Source organism: Chiloscyllium plagiosum, chromosome 3, assembly GCF_004010195.1.
Source record: "Chiloscyllium plagiosum isolate BGI_BamShark_2017 chromosome 3, ASM401019v2, whole genome shotgun sequence".
Taxonomy (NCBI): Eukaryota; Metazoa; Chordata; class Chondrichthyes; order Orectolobiformes; family Hemiscylliidae; genus Chiloscyllium; species Chiloscyllium plagiosum.
The window spans coordinates 42,105,344-42,126,548 of NC_057712.1; the positions used below are offsets into that span (position 1 = coordinate 42,105,344).

At 40.8% G+C, this 21,205-nt stretch overlaps 1 protein-coding gene across 1 annotated transcript in view; it reads right to left on the reverse strand.

Moving 5' to 3' along the window:
• The window catches only part of col21a1 (collagen, type XXI, alpha 1), a 468,143-nt gene that overhangs the window by 367,072 nt on the left and 79,866 nt on the right, over positions 1-21,205 (reverse strand). Inside the window, exon 8 of the mRNA XM_043681233.1 lies at positions 18,538-18,546. Within this exon, the coding sequence (XP_043537168.1) occupies positions 18,538-18,546 (9 nt within the window). The remainder of the gene's footprint in view (positions 1-18,537; positions 18,547-21,205) is intronic.

Here is a 21,205-nt window from a genome sequence, read left to right on the forward strand (position 1 = left end):
TTGAACCCGGGTCTCTGGCGCTGTGAGGCAGCAGTGCTAACCACTGTGCCACCGTGCCGTCCATTCTGCACATAGTGAGAGCCATATTGATCATTTTTGCACAGTTTGGAACATAAATGACAAGATTTCAACATCTTGTCCTCATGAGTGCATTGCAGGCTCCCCGAGATGCAGCATGATCCTCCTATCATTTATGAACCCTTCTGTGTTGCTGTTCTTGTATTCTGATGACCATGCAATCTACTTGTTTCTGTTCAACCCCTTTATAAACTGTTAATGACCCCAATTTACTCCCGAGCCCATACCTTACATATTACCATAGCCCAGTTGGCCATGCAGTCACTTCATGTACAGGCTAGAATGATTGTGATTTGGGAAAAACTCTTTCTCACAGCTCCTCATCCCCTTCTATGTTGTATAAGTTGCCAAATCTTTTTCATATTGAATTATCTTCTTTCATCATAATCATTCATACAATAATCCAGTCCAATGAACCCCATATCCAAACTGAAACTTCCAACTGACAGCAACAGAACGACTGTGATCAATTCCCTGGACAGGAATTGGTTGAGATCCATGACTGAATGTGGTGGTTCTGCCTGACTCTCTTGACCCCATTCAGGTCTGGTCTCTTTAATATTCAGATCTTGCAATTTTATTGAAGCACATGGAATGTAATTGCCATGTAAGCTTCTGGTATGTGCCATGGGTACAACATTGACATAGCACAGTTGCATAAGTGACACATCCATCCTCTTGACTGTCTAGTGTTTTCAACTTGGCTCTCCCCCTGCATTGGGGAGAAAGTGAGGTCTGCAGATGCTGGAGATCAGAGCTGGAAATGTGTTGCTGGAAAAGCGCAGCAGGTCAGGCAGCATCCAGGGAACAGGAGAATCGACGTTTCGGGCATAAGCCCTTCTTCAGGAATTCCTGAAGAAGGGCTTATGCCCGAAACGTCGATTCTCCTGTTCCCTGGATGCTGCCTGACCTGCTGCGCTTTTCCAGCAACACATTTCCAGCTCTCCCCCTGCATTGACAAGGAATGCAAACTGCAGAGGTTGACAGCTTAACTCAGCACAAAAGGACCTGTGTGCTTAAAAACAGTAGGAGAGACTAAGACCCAAAGGCACAGCTTCAGGATGAAGAGACAACACTTCAAAATTGAGACGAGGAGAAATTTCTTTATTGAGAGGATGGTGAATCAATGGAAGTCATTGCCACAGAAGGCTGTGGAGGGACAGGTAGTGTTGAGGAGCTGGGGAGGCTGCAGAAGGACTTGCAAAGGCGAGGAGAATGAGCAAAGAAGTGGCAGATGGAATATGGCACTTTGGTAGTAAGAATAGAGGCACAGACTATTTTCTACATGGAGAAAGGCTGTGGGGGCCAAGTCATTGAGTGTCTTTAAGAGAGAAATAATAAGGGGAGAAATTTAACGTTGGAAACATAAAATTAATTTTTTAGGGCAATGACAGTGTTTAGCTGGAATTATGAAATTTAGTAGTACAGCAATTTATATCACTGTTTGAAATTTGGCATTGTAGTGATTGCCCTGAAGAGTAGATGCAAAGCTTTGGCAACATGTCTGTATTTTCTCCAATATTCCAATTTTGAACTTAGTATGCTATTTAAAAACCCAGTTAAACCTCATTCAAAAGGCATAGCTTTTCCAAGAGTTATCATAAAGGGCGAACAGCATAAAGAGTGGAGGTTCTTGTCGGTTCATAGATTGTAAACTGATGAGGCCAATTTTGGGAGGGACTTGACAGGACATCCTCTGGAAAAGTGTAAAATCGCTGAAAGCAATTTCCAGATGTCTGTAATCTTGTGCATGTGCGAATATTGGTATCAATAGAGAAATGGTAATAAATGTTGACAATTTTATAATTATCGAGGAGAAAGTGAGGAGATCAGAGCTGAAAATCAGAGCTGCAGATGCTGGAGATCAGAGCTGAAAATGTGTTGCTGGAAAAGCGCAGCAGGTCAGGCAGCATTCAAGGAACAGGAGAATCGACGTTTCGGGCATAAGCCCTTCTTTATGCCCGAAACGTCGATTCTCCTGTTCCCTGGATGCTGCCTGACCTGCTGCGCTTTTCCAGCAACACATTTTCAGCAATTTTATAATTATTACAACCACAAAATCCAGGTGGAGATGCTGGAGATCAGAGTCAAAGAGTGTGGTGCTGGAAAAGCATAGCCAGTCAGGCAGCATCCCAAGGGCAGGAGAATCCATGTTTTGAGCATAAGCCCTTCATCAGTAATGAGGTTTGTGGCCCAAGGGGACTCAGAGATAAATAGGAGGGGGATGGGGCTGGGGGAAAGGTAGCTGGGAATGCGATATGCAGATGATGATGGGGGTGAAGGTGATAGGTTGGAGAAGAGGGTGGAGCGGATAGGTGGGAAGGAAGATGGATAGGTAGGACAGTTCAAGAGGGTGGTGCCGAGTTAGGAGGTTGGATCTGAGAGTAGGTGGGGGGAGGGGAAATAAGGAAACTGGTGAAATCCACATTGATCCCGTGTGGTTGGAGGGTCCCAAGACGGAAGAAGAGGCATTCTTCCTCCAGGTGTCAGGTGGTTAGAGTTTTCCTCAAGGCGTAGGGTGGGGAACGCCTCCTCTTCTGCCTTGGGACCCTCCAACAATACAGTATCAATGTCGATTTCACCAGTAACCTCATTTCCCTTGCCCCCACCTTATCCCAGATCCAACCTTCCAACTCAGCACCACCCTCTTGAACTGTCCTACCTGTCCATCTTCCAGTGATGGAAGTGTCATCACTAAACAATAATCTGCTCACTAACTCACAGTTTGGGTTCTGTCAGGGCAGATGAGGTGAGAGTGATCACTCTTGACATCAAGGGCACTTTTGACCAAGTGTTACGTTGGAGAGCTCGTGCAAAACCGGAGTCAATGGGCATCAGACGGAAAACATTCCACTGGTTGGAGTCAAACCTTGCATAAAGGAAAATGGTTCTGGTTGTTGAAGGTCAATTATCTCAGGTTCAGGACCTTTTTGCAGGAGTTCCTCAGGGATAGACACTGGTCTCATGCATAAAAGCAGTTTGCAGCACAGGGTTCTTAGCTTGTTCTCTTAGTGCCTACCCTCTTAGATGCCACCACAGTCAGTCAAAGGCAGAGACTGGATCTCAGTAGCTAAGCTGTACACCGCAGACTCAGGGGGAAAAGTGGGGCAATGAAAGTTAAATAAAAGAGCTCAATGGGAAATTAGGGAGATTCAGATCTGATGGGGTGAACAGGAAGTGTCAAATGAAGATGCCCTAGCACATTGTGACAGAGCTGGATCTTTTGTTGAAGCATTCCAGTCTGCTCTCAATTGTTCCCCATAGCCATATCCCTTACATGGATGGCTTCTGGAAACAAGTGCTATTTCTACAACCACAACTGATGCCTTCTTTACACAATGCCCTGACATAGGCAGAATGTACATACAAGGCAACACATTCTTCCACTGGGACCATCAAGGACCATATGATAAATCTCCTCAAGATGAGATTCCCATGTAAAGGTCTGGGCGTTTCTATGCAGTATTCCACAGACATCGTGTGCTGCATAGTCCTTTGATACAATGCTCTGGACAACTGGAGCAGGCAAACAGGAGATCTGATGGACAGAGATGATGTAAATATGAGAGCATTATCCTAAGATGAGGAAATTGATCAGGAGGAACATCGCCTTCATTGTGGTAGAGTATTAAAGTGCTGGTTCCAACAAGCTGAACAGAACTTATTTGACACATACTTCCAATGGAACGGAGTTGAGTGAAGTCTTTATTCACTGACTGAAAATGTGTTCATGATAATAAAGCAAACATCCCTTGATTATTTACAAATGTTTACAGCTTCTTAGTTTGTTCTTTCATCACTTTTCCAGTTTTGTAATAAAAGTTAATATTACAAACTGTTGGAAGGCTTCACAACATATGATGTTCCCACATTCAAACATGGCAACATTGGATATTACTATGGCCTCCAGGGAAAGCATAGTAATCCCTTACGAAGGATTCTAACATTGTGGCAATTAGGAATGATACCTTCTCCAACTTTATTCTTGTATCTGCAGCTAAAATGAAAGATAGGTGATGATGTAAAGTGAACATATATTAACAAAAGATTTTAATTTTACTTGCTTTCCTGCTATGTCTAGGTGCAGGCTTGGGGTCTGTAGCTGGATAGATGAAGCCTGCCCTCTAGTGGAGCTGGTTGACCTTGGACTTTTGGGTGGATTGGCCCTGGGCCCTGCATTTGGTTCTCTGGCTGTGTACTTGCTGGCACTGCCCTGTTTCTTAGTGAGGAAAAACCCCTGGAGTGACGCTAAGGTCCCTTGACTCTGTCACTTTGCCACTGGTGCTGTCCACAAATGGCTAAAATAATGAAACATAGGTCTGCATACATCTCTGGCAGCCTACGAACATTCTCCTGAACCTGATTCTCCATAGTAGCTGTCAACATGCCCACAAAGACAACCAGCTGCACACTCACTGGAGCCAGCATAATGTGGATGACGCTTGGAGACTTTTCCAACCTTCAATCCAGTTTCTCAAGTGTCTCCAACAAACCCGCCTGCTTCTTCCTTGTCTGTTTGTATATTTTTACGAAATTAGTACTGGCCAAAACAATAGAACTGGCAGTCTCCTGAGTACCAGCTGGTAATTTTTCTTTTCCCTCTACCAGCTAAAAAGACATTTTAGAGATGTGTTCAGCAGAATCTTATCCCAACTTTAATCGTGCTCACAAGGTGTTAATATCTGAGCTGATGAAGCGTGCAGGAGACTGCCTTGCCAGTGCTTCCTCAGAGGGTTCTGTGCCTTCTTCCTCAGAGATGGAGGAGGTAGTCTTAGCTGGAGGGGTTGGTCTCTCTAGGACAGTGCTGTGTGGGTACTGCCATTGCCTGCATAAGGCAAAAGGGAACAAGTTGCACAACAGGAGGAGAAGCATGGGCATGTTAAGAGTGTGTTCACCCCAAGCATTACTACTTCGCATGAAACTGGCACCAGAAGCACTGTGCATATTTAATGAGGTGGGCACCATAAAATTGTGTGACAATATTCATTAGAGCTCACAAAGAAAAACTCTCATGAAATATCTTGGAATTGACATTCAGACAAGCTTTCGCCTAATATTCCAACTCCAGCCTGATTATACACTGAATCAAATTCAACATAACCTCTTTTGTATTGTAGGCGTTTTATTGTGGAATTATTTAATTGTGCTATACTCTTCAGAATACAATCCTTCACTTTATGACTCCAAGAGAAATCATATTCAAGGTGACCTTCCATTACTTGTTTTACTTCCAAAATGTAATATTTCCCAATTCTTAATATCGAACCCCATCTCCCATCTTCTTGTTCATCCTTCAAACTAATTGATTGTCATAATTTATTATACGCCTAATTTTGTATCATCCACAAGTTTCAATATTATTCCTCCAAATCAAGGGTATAATAGATGTATCCAAAATAAACAACAACACACTCAGGACTCTATGGAACTTTTGGAAACTTGCTGACAAGAAGGCTACCATTAGAAATTAAGCACAGTGAAAGTTTAGGAAATTTAAAGCCTCCATCCAGACCATCAGAGGCTACCAATTTGGAGCCTAGGAAGCTTCCTTCCACTTTGAAAGTGCTCTTTGACACCAAAGCAGGTGCAGATAAAAAAAAAGGACATTCCCACCTTGAAAATATTCTCAGCTGCTGCATCCTCTTTCACTTGGGGCAGAAGTAGGTCACACAAAAATTACCAGATTGAAGTCCCCGAGAAGGATTCAAAAAATCCACTTCACAATTCTTAAGACTAGATGAGAAAATGAGTGTTTGTTTTTACAAATGCTATTCTGAAATATTTTTATGTAAAGAACAGACCTGCCTAACACATTATTAACCAACAGCAAAAGCATTAAAAAAAATTAAATCAGTAAAGTGCATTTGCAGATGAGACCACATACACAAAGGGATACTGGCCTCTGCAATATCAAAACATTAACAATCAGTGAAGGATTATTTCATACAATTTTATTCATTGAACAAGGTTCACAAAGGAGGCCTAATTGCATTGCTTTGGCAGACATTGCTGCAAGATAGGATGTTGAACATACTGTGCCTTCAGAAGAACCTCTTCATTTTCCTACTCATTTTCCGATGTCACATATCCTCATCACCCATCACACAGTCTTGTTGTGAGCTCGACTTGTTTGAAGCAAAGAATCCAAGGATTAAGTGTCATCCTCTATCTGCACTGTACTACATCAAACCCTGGACATGACCTGCATGGGAACTTGATATGGAGGAGACATCTTATGATCCTTATTAGCTTCAGTGGAAGAAGGTGCTACATCGCAGATATGCTGGACATCATGATATTCCTATCTGACAATGACCTTTAAGAGCTGAAAATGTGTTGCTGGAAAAGCGCAGCAGGTCAGGCAGCATCCAGGGAACAGGAGAATCGACGTTTCGGGCATAAGCCCTTCTTCCTGAAGAAGGGCTTATGCCCGAAACATCGATTCTCCTGTTCCCTGGATGCTGCCTGACCTGCTGCGCTTTTCCAGCAACACATTTTCAGCTCTGATCTCCAGCATCTGCAGACCTCACTTTCTCCTCAATGACCTTTAAGAATATAGCACCCTCTTGCATTTGCATAGAATTGCATTGAAAATAAGCAACTTGGCTCTCCTAAACCTTCACTGAATCATGAGGGCACTTATGGCTGGCAGCTCTGCATGAGGAGGGTGCTCCACTTCTGCTGGAGGTTGATGGTGGATGTGGGTTTCCAGAAGTATGTGTTTTTTTATACACTCATGTGGATGCTCTCAGTGCAGTTACCACAACGTTAACTACAGCTTCTGTGCCTGGATCCATTGGTTACTATTCCAATGAGCCTATGTGAACAATTTCAGAATCGAGACAGCTCCTCAGAAATGTGATTATTCAGCATAGTACAAACAAATTACATTTGAATACCGTCCTCAAAACACTGGGGAACACTGGAGAAAATGGAATACATCTAAATGGATCTTTTTTTTCTTTACTAGTGGGTTGTGGGAGTCACTGGCTGGGCCAATTTTTATTGCCCAACCCTAGTTGCCCTTGAGAAGGTGGTTTGAGTTGTTTTCTTGAACTGCAGCAGTCCGTCTGGAATAGGCAGATCCACAATGTCATTAGGCTTGGAATTCCAGGATTTTGTCTAACAATACAGAAGGAACAATGATATTCCAAGTTCGGACGGTGTGTGGCTTGGAAGAGATCTTGTAGATGGTGGTGTTCCCATGTATCTGCTGCCCTTGCCTCAGATAAATGTGGCTGTGGGTTTGGAGAGTTCTAAGGATCTTTGGTGAATTTTACAGTGCATCTTGTAGATGAAACAGACTGCTGCTACTCAGCAACAGTGTTTGAGGGAGTTGATTGTGCAATGTGGTTGACTCTTGACTGCCTTCTGGGCAATTAAGAATGGGCAATAAATGCTGGCCTAGCCTGTGATGCTTTTATCACATGAAAGAACAAAGCAAAGTCAAGCAAGCTCCTTTGTCCTGGATGGTGTCAAGTTTCTTGAGTACTTTGGAGTTGTACCTATCTGGGCAAGTGGGGAGTATTCTATCACATTCCTGATTTGTACCTTGTAGATGGTGGACAGGCTATGAGAACCAGAAGGTGAGATATTCGTTGCAGTATTTCCAGGTTCTGACCTGCTTGTAGCCACAAAAGTTAAAAAGCCACAAAGCCTTTTGGCTAGTCCAGTTCAGTTTCTGATCAATGGTATCCCATAGGATTCAGGTAGCACCACTGACATTCATGGGACAGTAGTTAGATTTTCTCTTATTTGTGATGGATCCCCTTCAACAATGTGCCCACCACTGATGTAAGGCTCAACAGCGTCCCCCTCATTTCCCCCCTCACCTCAAGGCCCTGAAAAATCATTTCGAATTTGGAAGAGAATTTCTTGCACATTCTCCCAACTCATTTTTAGATTAGATTTACTGCAACCATTGCTCTTGGTGTGGTCTCCTCTACATTAGGGAGTCCGAGTGCCAACGCTTAGAGGTATTCAGGGAACACCTTTGGTCCGCATGCACCAAATAACCCCACCATTCTATGGCTAACCACTTCAACACCCATCCCTCTCCCCGAAGGACATGCAAATCCTGGGCCTCCTCCACCACCAAATCAAAGCCACCCGCCAACTAGAGGAAGAACACCTCATCCTCAACCTTGGGACTATACTACCACATGGCATCAACATTGACTTCATCAGTTTCCAAATCTCCCCACCCCTCACCTCATCACAGATCCAACACTCCAACATGGCACCACCCTCTTGAACTGTCCTACCTGCCCATCTTCCTTCCCATGTATCGGCTCCACCCTCCCCACTGACCTATCATAATCACCTCTGACCTGCATCCACCTATCACCACCCAGCACCACATTTTCGACTCTGACTTTCCAGCATCTGTAGTCCTCACTTTCTCCTATATTCCAAGAATCCATCACCCCCTCCCTATGTTTTCCAAAATAGCAAACTTGTTTGAAATGGGGATAGCCACATGAGCCTGCCTACTCCTCCTACCTTTCCTGGCGGTAACTCATCTACCTGACTGTATCTGCGTTTTTTCTCCCATCCTGAAATTGCCATCAATTACACTCCTGGCTCCTGTAAATTCCTCATTGCCTCTAACGGCCACTCCAACCGATCCATGCAATATGCTAGAATTTTCAACCAAAGACACTTCCTGCAGACATAATCATCACTAACATTGAAGTTCTCCCTAATCTCCAACATCCGACTAGAATAGCGCAATTTTTCTACTAAATGCCATCCTTGCACCTTAACAAACTACAGATCCAAAAAATAGCACAGTCTTACTACTCTAAAAACACTGCTCCAGGATAACTTAGTATCTATGTTTTATATTTTTAAAGTTTAGTCAAGAGACAGATCTCAATAAAACTTATAAACAAAGAAAAACCACTCTATTCACAATTGTAAATCAAACAAGAAAACCAGTAAGGCTACACTTCAAAAAATAAGCCAGTCAGCTGCTCTCCTGATGTGAATTCCCCACACAGGTTTCTCCAAGATCAGCTGTGAATTTCACTGTTTATTTTTCTTAGAAGAACTCGATATCCAGAGGCAGTCAGCTGTGCAGGTTCACCACTGGTTCTGATAGTTAAGCAGGTTAACTGCTCCATTTGTTTTACCTCCCATGTGGTCTCTACTCTCTCATTTCCTCCTTTTTTTAAAGTGCTGTTGTTTTGATCTCTTTTTTCCCGAAGTTCTAAAACAGTGCAAAAGCTTACAAAACAGTAATTACTGCCCCAAAATTTCAAGGAAATCAGTTCCAACACTGAAGATACCTCAAAAAAAGGAGTAACCCTTACAACCACAATTTTTTCCCATTCTCTATCTTGGATTACCCAGAATCCTTCACCTTGAAAATAGTAAACCGTTCTGGGCCCCTAATTTAAGGAGTAATATATCTGCAATGGAAGCAGTCAAGAGAAGGTTCAGAAGGCTGATTACAGTTACTGGTCAGTGCATTAAGTATAGGAATTGGGAGGTCATGTTGTGGCTATACAGGATTTGGAATACTGCATTCAATTCTTGTCTTCCTGCTATAGGAAATATGTTGTTAAATGTGAAATAGTGCAGAAGGATTTACAAGGATATTGCTGAGACTGGAGGATTTGAGCTATAGTGAGAGGCTACTTTCCCTGGAATGTTGGAGCTGAGGATGATCTTATAGAGGTTTACAAAATCATGAGGAGCATGGACAGGGTGAAATAGCCAAGGTCTTTTTCCAAGGATAGGGAAGTCTAAAACTAGAGAGTACAGGTTTAAAGTGAGAGGGGAATGATTTAAAAGGGACCTAAGGGGCAACTTTTTGATGCAAAGGGTGGTGTATGTACAGAATGAGCTGCCAGAGGAAGTGGTGGAGATTGGTACATTGACGACATTTAAAAGACATTTTTGAGCCAAATGCTGGCAAATGAGACTAGATTAATGTAGGATATCTGGTTAGCCTGGATGAATTGGACCGTGCTGCACAACTCAATGGCTGTCTGAGGTGAGATCGGATAGGTTGGGCTTGAACTCATTGGAATTTAGAAGAATGAGATGGGACATTATTAGAACATACATGATTCCTAGCAATTTGATAGGGCAGAGATGGAAATAGATTTGGTAGAACTGATCCTTGCAGAATTCTAATAGTTAAAGGTTTCGATCCTGAATATGCCCTATTCCTCTTTTTCTGTCTTAAATTGGTGCCCCTCTATTCTGAGACAATGCCCTCTGGTCCGAGACTCTCCCTTGAGGGGAAACATCCTATCAGCATTTACCCTTGTCGAACCTCTCAAGAATCTGATACTCTTGGTTTTATTATGACAGGATAACTGATGTGTAATTGATCAAAGGTATCGCAAGTTGTATTCTGTCCTCCATAAATTTAAGTTTGTCCCTTACACCTGCTAGTTGCCTCTGCTTTCTATATTGCCTTTTGAATCAAAAACATTCCAAGTTTAAAATTGACATCCTTGTATTTAAGCCTTTCCATGACCTTGTGTCTCCCTATGACTGTCTCAGCAGGTCTTTCAATCTATCAGTCACCCCACCACTCTAAAGTCTCAGCCGCATTGCTTCAGTCCTCTTATACATCCAAGCATTGATACCTGCATTTTCAACTGTTACTGGAATTGCCTTCCTAAACTTCTCTGCTCTTCGCCTTCCTCTCTAACTTTAAAATCCTAATTTAAACCATCCATGTGAACATGTTTTAGTACATTTCTCTCCGTCTTTGCATTGCTCTATATTTTCCATACTTCCGTGACATGTATGAGATATGTTTCAATGTTAAAAGTGTTAAGCAAATGCACATTTTTGTTGCTATTGTTGCGATTTAGGATGTAATTGGTCTAGTCACAAATATTTAAATCTGCAGACTATGAAATTTGGTTCCACGTCAGTGCTGAAACCCAACACTGACAAATTATGGGTTGGAATATTTCTGATCACTTTTGTTGTAAGGGCCCAATAGTGAGCATGCTATGTAACTATCAAAGCATGCAGAATGGGAAGATGTGAAAAGTTTCTAATGCTGATTTGGTACACGATCTGCTGTTTTGCATCATGCAGGTCTTATATGTTCTCAGGTAAGGTGCTTTTGGATTTCGTTTACTGCTGCAGAGCTGATTGAATTACAGAAGTATAGTACTAATGATCTAGATCTTGGTTCCAGGGACAATTTAAAACTTTGTACATGATGTGAAACTTGGAAGCATTGTGAACTGTGAGGAGGACAGTTAGAGCTCTAAAAGGACATAGACAAATCGGTGGAGTGGGCAGATAGATAGCAGATAACATTCTATATGGCGTGATGTTAGGTGATGCATTATGTTAAGAAGAGCAATACAAAATAGAAGGTACAGTACTTAACAGGGTGCTGGTCCTAATCTTGACACTGACAATAAAATTGACCTTTTAGCATGTGGAACTTAGGAATCCCACATGTATGTTAACTAGTGCATGTCAGCTTTCAGTAGATAGCAATAAAGAATTAATTGACAGATTTTTCAACTAAGACTTTGACAGAACGAAACTCAATTAAATCCTCTATTTCAATAGTAATTTTGAGCACAGGTTAGGGTTTATTAAGCTGTTTTTGATTCTGCAGCTGCATCAAATTATTTCTTTACATTGCTAAATAAATGCAAAATAAACTCCATTAAAATCTATTCAACTCAACCTTGGAATAAATTCAATGGCATAGCTTTCACTGCTTTTTAGAAAGGTGAATTTCAAGAACTAACAACTCTATGAGCGAAAAAAAAATTATAATCTCTGTCTCAGAAGGAATACCTTTTAAACTTAAACTAATTCCAGACTTTTAAACTCATACTAATTCCAGACTCCTCCAGAAGAGGGATCATCCTCCCAGTTTCCATGATATCAAATCTCTCATATGTTTCAATAAGTCCCTTCTCATTCTTCCAAATTTCACTAGGTAACCTGTTCAACCTTTCTTAATAAGACAAGCCCTACACACCATGGAATGCATCCAGTAAATATTTTCTGAATTTCTTCAAATATAATTGTATTCTTTCCTGAAAGAAAGGTGTCTTAACTGTATACAGTTCTCCAGATGTGGTCTCACCAAGGCTTGGTGATGCTGTGGTAACATTTCTCTATTTTTATATTCTATTCCCTTTGCAATAAATGCCAACGTTCTATTGTCTCTATAGTCATTTGCTGAACTTGCATGCTAATATTTTGCTAATCATGCATTAGGATACTAGATCTCTTTGTAGCATGCAGTTCAGAAATCTGTCTCTATTTAAAGAATATACTGCATTTCTGTTCTTCTCCAAAGTGAAAAGGTTTATATTTTCACAATTAGAAGATACAAGTGTGCCAGTTACCTGATGGTCCTTGAATAATTCGTGAAGTTTGTTTTTCTTTGTTGTGATGTCGGTATCATTGGCTTGGTCAGTATTTGCTTCCCATCCTGAGATGTCCTTGAGAAAGTAGTGATGAGCTTACTTCCTTGAACAGTTGCAATCCATTTGATGCACATACATTCACAATGCTTCTACATTCAAAAGAGTACAGCCCAATTGACTCAACCTCTCCTCGTAGGAAACATCCTCCATACTGTTAACTTTCTCTGGATTGTCTCCAATGCCAGTATCAAAGAATGTAGCGCTGGAAAAGCACAGCCGGTTAGGCAGCATCTGAGGAGCAGGAGAATCGACGTTTATTGAGTACAGGAGTTGGGAGGTCATGTTGTGGCTGTACAGGACATTGAGTAGGCCACTTTTGGAATATTGCGAGCAATTCTGGTCTCCTTGTCGGAAAGATGTTGTGAATCTTGTAAGTGTTCAGAAAAGATTTACAAGGATGTTGCCAGGGTTGGAGGATTTGAGTGATAGGAAGAGGTTGAATAGGCTGGGGCTGTTTTCCCAGGAGCGTTAGAGGCTGAGGGGTGACCTTATAGAGGTTTATAAAATCATGAAGGGCATGGATAGGATAAATAGACAAAGTCTCTTCCCTGTAGTGGGGGAGTCCATAATTAGAGGGCATAGGTTTAGGGTGAGAGGGGAAAGATATAAAAGAGACTTAAGGGCCAACGTTTTCACATAGTGGGTGGTTTGTGAATGGAATGAGCTGCTAGAGGAAATGGTGGAGGCTGGTACAATTGTAACATTTAAAAAACATCTGGATGGGTATATGAATAGGAAGGATTTGGAGGGCTATGGGCCGGGTGATGGCAGTTTGAACTAGATTGGGTTGGGATATCTGGTCGGCATGGACAAGTTGGTCCAAAGTTGTTTCCGCGCTATGTATCTCTATGAATCTTTATCTTCCTGATGAAGAGTTTATGTTTGAAACATCAATTCTCCTGCTTCTTGGATGCTGCCTGACCGGCTGTGCTATTCCAGCGCCCCACTCTTCGACTCTGATCTGCAGCATCTGCAGTCCTCACTTTCTCCAATGCCAACATGTCTTTCCTTAGATAAAAGGTCTAAAATTGTTTATATTGTACCAACTGTGATCTAACTGGTGCCTTGTACAGTTTTAGCAAAACCTTCCTATTTTGATAAATCATTCCCTTTGAAAGAAAGGCCACCATTCCATTCGCCTGCCCTATTACCTGAAGTTAGATGCTAGCTTTTAGTGATTAACAGACACGCATTTACATATCCTACTGTTCTGTAGCCTTCTGCACTCTTTCTCTATTTAAATAGTATTCAGGTCCGCTATTATTCCTGCTAAAGTGCACAATTTCACATAATCCACATCATATTTCATCTGCCAAGATTTTGCCACTCACTTAACATGTTATTTTACTCTGCAAACACCTAGTGTCATCTTCACTACTTACTTTCCCAAGTACTTTTGTGTCAGCTGCAAACCTAGTTATAGTACATTCACTTTCCTCATCCAAGTCATTAATAATTGTGGGCCCAGCAGTGATCCCTGTTGTGCTGGAAGGCTATCCTCCTCACTATTTATCATGCCACAGTTTTGTGTCATCCACAAACATACTTATCAACTCTGCTACATTAAAGTCTGAGTCATTTATGTATACAATTCTAATAAACTTGTCGGACATGATTTTGTTCCTGTGAAACCATGCTGATCGATCCAGCTGAACTGTATTATTAATTTCTAAATGCTCTACTATTACATAGTTAAAAATCACACAACAGCAGGTTATAGTCCAACAGGTTTACTTGGAAGCACTTGTTTTCGGAGCATTGCTCCTTTATCAGGTGGTTGTGGAGTATAAGATTGTAAGACACAGAATTTATAGCAAAGGTTTACAGTGTGATGCAACTGAGATGATATATTGAAAAAGACCTAGATTGTTTGTTAAGTCTCTCTTCTTTTAGAATGACCATGGAGGTTTCATGATTTGGAAATGCCGGTTTTGGACTGGGGTGTACAAAGTTAAAAATCACACAACACCAGGTTATAGTCCAACAGGTTTAATTGGAAGTACACTAGCTTTCAGAGCGTTGCTCCTTCATCAGGTGGTAGTGGAGGGCTCAATCCTAACACACAGAATTTATAGCAAAAATTTACAATGTGATGTAACTGAAATTATACATTGAAAAATTGATTGTCTGTTAAGCCTTTCATCTGTTAGATGATGTAACTGAAATTATACATTGAAAAGTTGATTGTCTGTTAAGCCTTTCATCTGTTAGAATACCATGATAGTGAAATTTCTAAATGCTCTACTATTACATAGTTAAAAATCACACAACAGCAGGTTATAGTCCAACAGGTTTACTTGGAAGCACTTGTTTTCGGAGCATTGCTCCTTTATCAGGTGGTTGCTCTAACAGATGAAAGGCTTAACAGACAATCAATTTTTCAATGTATAATTTCAATTACATCACATTGTAAATTTTTGCTATAAATTCTGTGTATTAGGATTGAGCCCTCCACTACCACCTGATGAAGGAGCGACGCTCCGAAAGCTAGTGTGCTTCCAATTAAACCTGTTGGACTATAACCTGGTGTTGTGTGATTTTTAACCATGTAGGTTTCAGTTCTTTCATATGTAAAACCCAGAGCTTTTTTAAAGTTACATTCTCAAGCGAACTTTAACAAGAGGTGCCATGTCAGCTCAGATAATGTGTACGGTTAAAGTCTGCCTGTGTCCTGATGTTCAGACTGATTCTATTTCTAAAAAAGGGATTCACAGAGTCTTACATGGATTCATGCAGTTTTTGAGCAAAATAAAATGTAATTCTGCAAGTACAAGTTCACCCCACAAAACTTTTATGTGTGTGTATGAGGCTGATAGCCAAGTTCGGTACCCATGGGGATGGCCTCATTTGGGACTTTGTGTTCGTGTCACACTACAGGTGACCTCACTGCACTACACACTCAAGCACGAGCACATACACACATACACACTCCTACAGACCCATACACTCACGCAAACCCTCCCTCACACACAAGCTCTCTCTCTTACACTCACACATACACACCCTCCACACTCATACCCACACACGTACCCTCTCACAGACTTATACCCCTTTACACTCACACACATACACACACTCTCTCAAAGAAACTCACACTTCCCCCCACCCACATACACACACACACACACATATATATATATATATATATATATATATCTAAGGTTGTGGAGTGACTTTGTACTTGCAGAACCACATTTTATTTTGCTCGAAAACTGCATGAATCCATGTAAGCTTCTGTAAATCTCTTTTTTAGAAATAGAATCAGTCTGAACATTAGGACACAGATAGACTTTAACTTTACACCTTTAGTGCATTATCTGGGCCAAAAACGTGGCACCTATTAAGACCCGTGAGACATAGGAGCGGAAGTAAGGCCATTCGGCCCATTGAGTCCACTCCGTCATTCAATCACGGCTGATGGGCATTTCAACTCCACTTACCCGCATTCTCCCCGTAGCCCTTAATTCCTTGTGACATCAAGAATTTATCAATCTAAATTGTTCAAGTTCACTTGAGAATGTAACTTTAAACAAGTTCTGGGATTTATATATTAAAGAACCAAAACCAACATGCCCATTCTAAAAGATGAGAAACTGAAACAAACAATCCAGATCTTTTTCAACATATCATCCCACTGCATCACACCGTAAACTTTTGCTATAAATTCTGTGTCTTACGATCTTATACTCCATAACCACCTGATGAAGGATCAGTGCTTCGAAAGCTAGTACTTCCACATAAACCTGTTGGACTATAACGTGGTGTTGTGTGATTTTTATTTTCTCAATCCCAGTCCAACCCCAGTCCACTGGCACCTCCAAATCATGACTACTATTACATGCTTTACAATAGACTCTAACTTAAATGTTGGATATAATGTTGCTCAAACCATTTGGAACACATATAATAGGAGAGTGTACAAGTGGTAGCAATATTAAGAACTTTTCTTCCTACCTCCAACTCCCATAGTATGCAAGACAGGCAGCTTTGCATACAGGGTAATTGTAAAGATGTTTTTAAGTCTAAAGTAAAAAGTGAGCAATTGATATCCCATCATCCTGATTACAGCTCTGTTCCCAATAACTAATCTTGATGTCCTATGAACAGACACCCTAGATTGTCTGTGGCCCAACTGCCTTACAGAGTTGTAAGGACTGCCCTGAATGATGAGTGGCAGGACCCTAAACAGATTTCTATCTGTAGCTGACAGACTGACTTCCTGCTAATCCCTGGCCTGATTACACTGGGCCAGCAGGATTGTCTGTGGTCCACTCCACTGACTGTAGTGATACGGATTCATTCACTCTGATCAGTCCAAGTGACCATGTCTAAGCTTCTGGACTGATATTGGATAATTCCCTTAACTCATTGTACCAGACTGATGACAGTCAAACTTGTCGTGACTGATCACTACTCCTAACTACACATTGAGATGTGGCCATTTGGGTGAAGCAGTGTGACATTGATAGTGCTATACAGCAACATGTTCCTCCTTAACTGATCATTGTTGGCAAACATGACAGACTGCCTGAATTTCTGTCTGCATTAAAAGGCAAGTCAATTTACACATACAATGAGACTGTAAGATCTGAACAAGGCAGAAAGGTATAAAAAGGTAAGGCACAGCAAGGTAGAGATGCTGTAAACACCTAAGTATGGCAAAGTGAATGAATGCTAAGACAGCAAGCTAAGAGTCCTGAAATGCACACTGCTCCAATACATCAGACGTGCACCTGTGCCTGCACACACAGCAGCCCACAACAGCACATTACAATGCAAGGTGTCAATGCAGTCCAATGTGTGATACTGAACTGCAGAACTGTATTCTAAGAGAATTAGAGATGCGCCACAAAGATATGATGAGATTACTGCAAGTCCGATGCAAACCTTCATGTATAAAGATGCAGTTGGTCATTATGCCTGAAGTTGTGCTGAGGTGTTGGAAGTTGTATTCCAAGATGGAGGCTTAAGCTGAAGCTGACAGGTAACTGCTTAGACTTTCATGGTTTGAAACAGATTTGAGTGGTGCTAGAAAATCACAGCAGGCTAGACAGCATTCGAGGAGCAGGAAAGTCGATGATTCGAGCAAAAGCCCTTCATCAGGAATGAAATTGTCTAGTTTCTCTAGGCATGTGGGCATTTGCCAAATTGCCAATAAATTAGATGAGAATAGACATTAATTAACATTACATGCAAGTAAGCATCTTTCCACTTAATTAGGCAAGTAGGCATCTTGCCACTGAATTACTGAGATTCTTATCTTGCCGCTAAAATCTTGGGTGCAAGACTGGATATTTTTCTCAACATTGAGATTCTCATTTTTCTAATCTCACCATTACCCAAACTGTTCAGAGCAAGGAAATTCAACCCTTTAAAGAAAATTATGCAAAAATATTTGGTACGGAGCCAGCACTCTAGAATTTATATATATCAGATTCAAATCTCATTAAAATTCTACAGTGTTCAAAGTTAATGTTGATTTTTTTAAAAAAAATGCAGTTAATGCACATCACTTCGTGGCATTATGATCAAGATATATTTTCATTCTTGAAACTAATAGAAAACAAATCAAAGGAAAATTCAGTGTGCCAATTTGTACACATAGCGGAATTAATAAAATAACTTTAAATGTCTGTTCTGTTCTTTGTACAAGCAATAGATCATATTTTATAAAGACTCAGATCTAAGTGTATGAATGATAGGTACTGGCCATGACATTGTTGTTGAAAACATTGTGAATTAACTTTGCTTCATAATCCACAATATTGCAAACTTGGAAAAACATAAACCATGTAGATAAACAAACATTTAGTGTGCCCACATTTAAAATTAGAATTTAGTTGCCAAGCAAACCTCCTCAATGATATTATCATCAATGATGTACATATTTTCTGTAATATTACGTCTTTTCTTTTCCAGATTTTAATTTTACTTCTTTACTGGTCATGTAAATATACTTAAAAAGACAGCATAAATATATAAATGCCACCTACTTGATTATTTCCAAAATGAGACAGTCTATACATACCAGTATATTCTGGAATAAAAAATCAAAAATTGTAATTAGATTGATATCTGAAAGATATTCATGCTCAGTTTAATTATGAATATAAAGTATTGGTTATCCGAGCAACACAAAATATGGCACTGTCTACCTTTTCCCATCGCAGTACAAATTAATGAAAATAATGACTTGATAATAACCCCAAAAACTAAATCAATGTAACAGTTCCAGAAGTAGATGAATTAAAGAATATGCTGCATTCATTTAGAAAAAGCAGCAGCATATGTGTTGATCAAATAGAATAGAAACAATTTCACGGTTAGAGTCAAACATTAGTCTAGATTATCTGCATTTATTAAATAAAGGGAGCTTCAAGAATTAAAAGACAGTTAAAGACCTAGCCTTCAGTATTATTACTACATGATAGTCAGTACAGGCTTAGCAAGATAAGGCATGTAAATATGATTAGACGGATGAAAAATAAGGAAAAGTTCAAATTTATGGGGATCTCTATTTCAGCAGCATAGAAAGATAAGATTAATGCTATATGGAGAAGTCTAAGATTTGTGGAAGTGTAGATTCCCTTGTTGGGGCTTAGTTGGCTGGATAGTTGCTTTGTGATACAGAGTGATGCCAACAGCATTAGTTCAATTCCTGCCTTCTAGCCTGACAAGACTATTGCGACTTTATCCTTATAAACACCTCAATGATTAGCCAAATGGTTTAAATCAGCTGAAGATCAGAGTTAAGAAATTCACTTTTAAAAAATGTAAATGTAAATCAATAAATAACTGAATTGAACAGAGATGGGTGGCCAGGCAATGTTTTGCAGCTGTGGTATGTGGGAGCTGGCAGACACTGGTGTGATTGATCTACAGTGACCAGATGTACTGCTTGAGGAACTGTAACTCAGAACTAATGAGCTGAAGTCTGACATGAAGATATTGCGACGCATCAGGGAGAGGAAGTAAAACCTCAACACTGTTTCAGGAGGCAGACACAGCCCTTAGATTAATTATATCAAATTTTATGTGTGGTCAGGGACAGGAATGTATGACTTCAAGAGTGAAGCAAGTATGGAGATCCAGAATTTTGGACAAAGTCAGTGCCCTTGTCCAATAGTTTTACGTGCAATTCTGGCCTCCTTCCTATCGGAAGGATGCTGTAAAACTTGAAAGGATTCAGAAAAGATTTACAAGGATGTTGCCAGGGTGGGGCTGTTTTCCCTGGAGTGCTAGAGGCTGAGGGGTGACCTTATAGCAGTTTATAAAATCATGAGGGGCATGGATAGGATAAATAGAAAATCCCTGCAGTGGGGGAGTCCAGAACTAGAGGACATAGATTTAGAGTGAGAGGGCAAAGATATAAAAGGGACCTAAGGGGCAACTATTTCACACAGAGCGTGGTCCGTGTATGGAGTAAGCTGCCAGAGGAAGTGGTGGAGGCCGGTACATTACAGCATTTAAAAAATATCTGGATGGGTACATGAATAAAAAGGGTTAGAAGGATATGGGCCAAGTGCTGGCAAATGGCACTAGATTCGGTTAGGACATCTGGTCAGAGTGGATGAGTTGGACCGAAAGGTCTGTTTCTGTGCTGTACATCTCTATGACTCTAATAGATAGAAGATTCTTGCTCCCAGTGTGGATGTGGCACAGATTGCAGGTAGGGTGAGCAGACTGATGGTCCAGAGTGCCAACAAAGTTGGGGGGAAAGAGAATCTTAGTAGTAATGGGGATAGCTTAGCTAAGTGAAATAAAAACTGTTCTCTGCAGCAAAGATAGAAAGTCCCAAAGACTAAGTTGCCCATCTGGTGTTAAAGTTCAGGACATCTGCCCACATTGTCCAGACATGTGCAGGCTAGGTGAATTAGCCATGGGAAATGCAGGGTTACAGGGACAGGGGAAGGGGTGGGTCTTGGTGGGTTGCTCTTCGGTAGGTTGGTGTGGACCTGATAAGCAAAATGGCCTGCTTCCATACTGTAGACATTCTATGATCTCTTCAAGGCAGGTGAGAAACGTGGAATGGGCAGGGAAGCATCTGGTTGTTGTGGCCAACATAGGTAACAATGACTTAGGTAGGAGTAGGAAAGAGGTTCTGTTGTGGGATTGTAAGCAGTTTGGGGATAAATTAAAAACAGAAACAGCACCAAGCGTAATAGTCTCCAGAGTACTACTCGAAGTAAATCCAGATTAATGTAGAGTAAATAACATTAGACAGACAAATGCAAAGCTCGAAGATCAATGTTGGAAAAATAGGTTCCGATGCATGGGGCACTGGCCTTAGTATTGGAGAAATAGATGGCTGTTCCATTGGGACAGGTTTCATTTGGACCTTGCTGGCATCAGTCTCCTGGCAAATCATATAACAAGTGTTGTAGAGAGGGCTTTAAAATAATTTGGAGGCCCGGAGGGAGGTTTCAATTGAAGCATAGTTTAAAAAATTTTAAAAAGAAATGAATAAGCATCGGACCAGAGGAGTGAAGAGGTAAATAATAATCAAAGTGTGACAGGAAGGGGTGGAAAATATAAATCAGAAGAGTACAGTAAAAGTTCAAACCAGAATAAGTAATAATAGTGAAAAGCAAACAAGACGATGCTGCTCGTTTAATAAGGTTAGGTTGTCCTTGTTTTCCTTTTCAGTGGGATTGTAAACAGAGTCTAAAACGTCTGGGCTTATCTTTTTGAAGAAG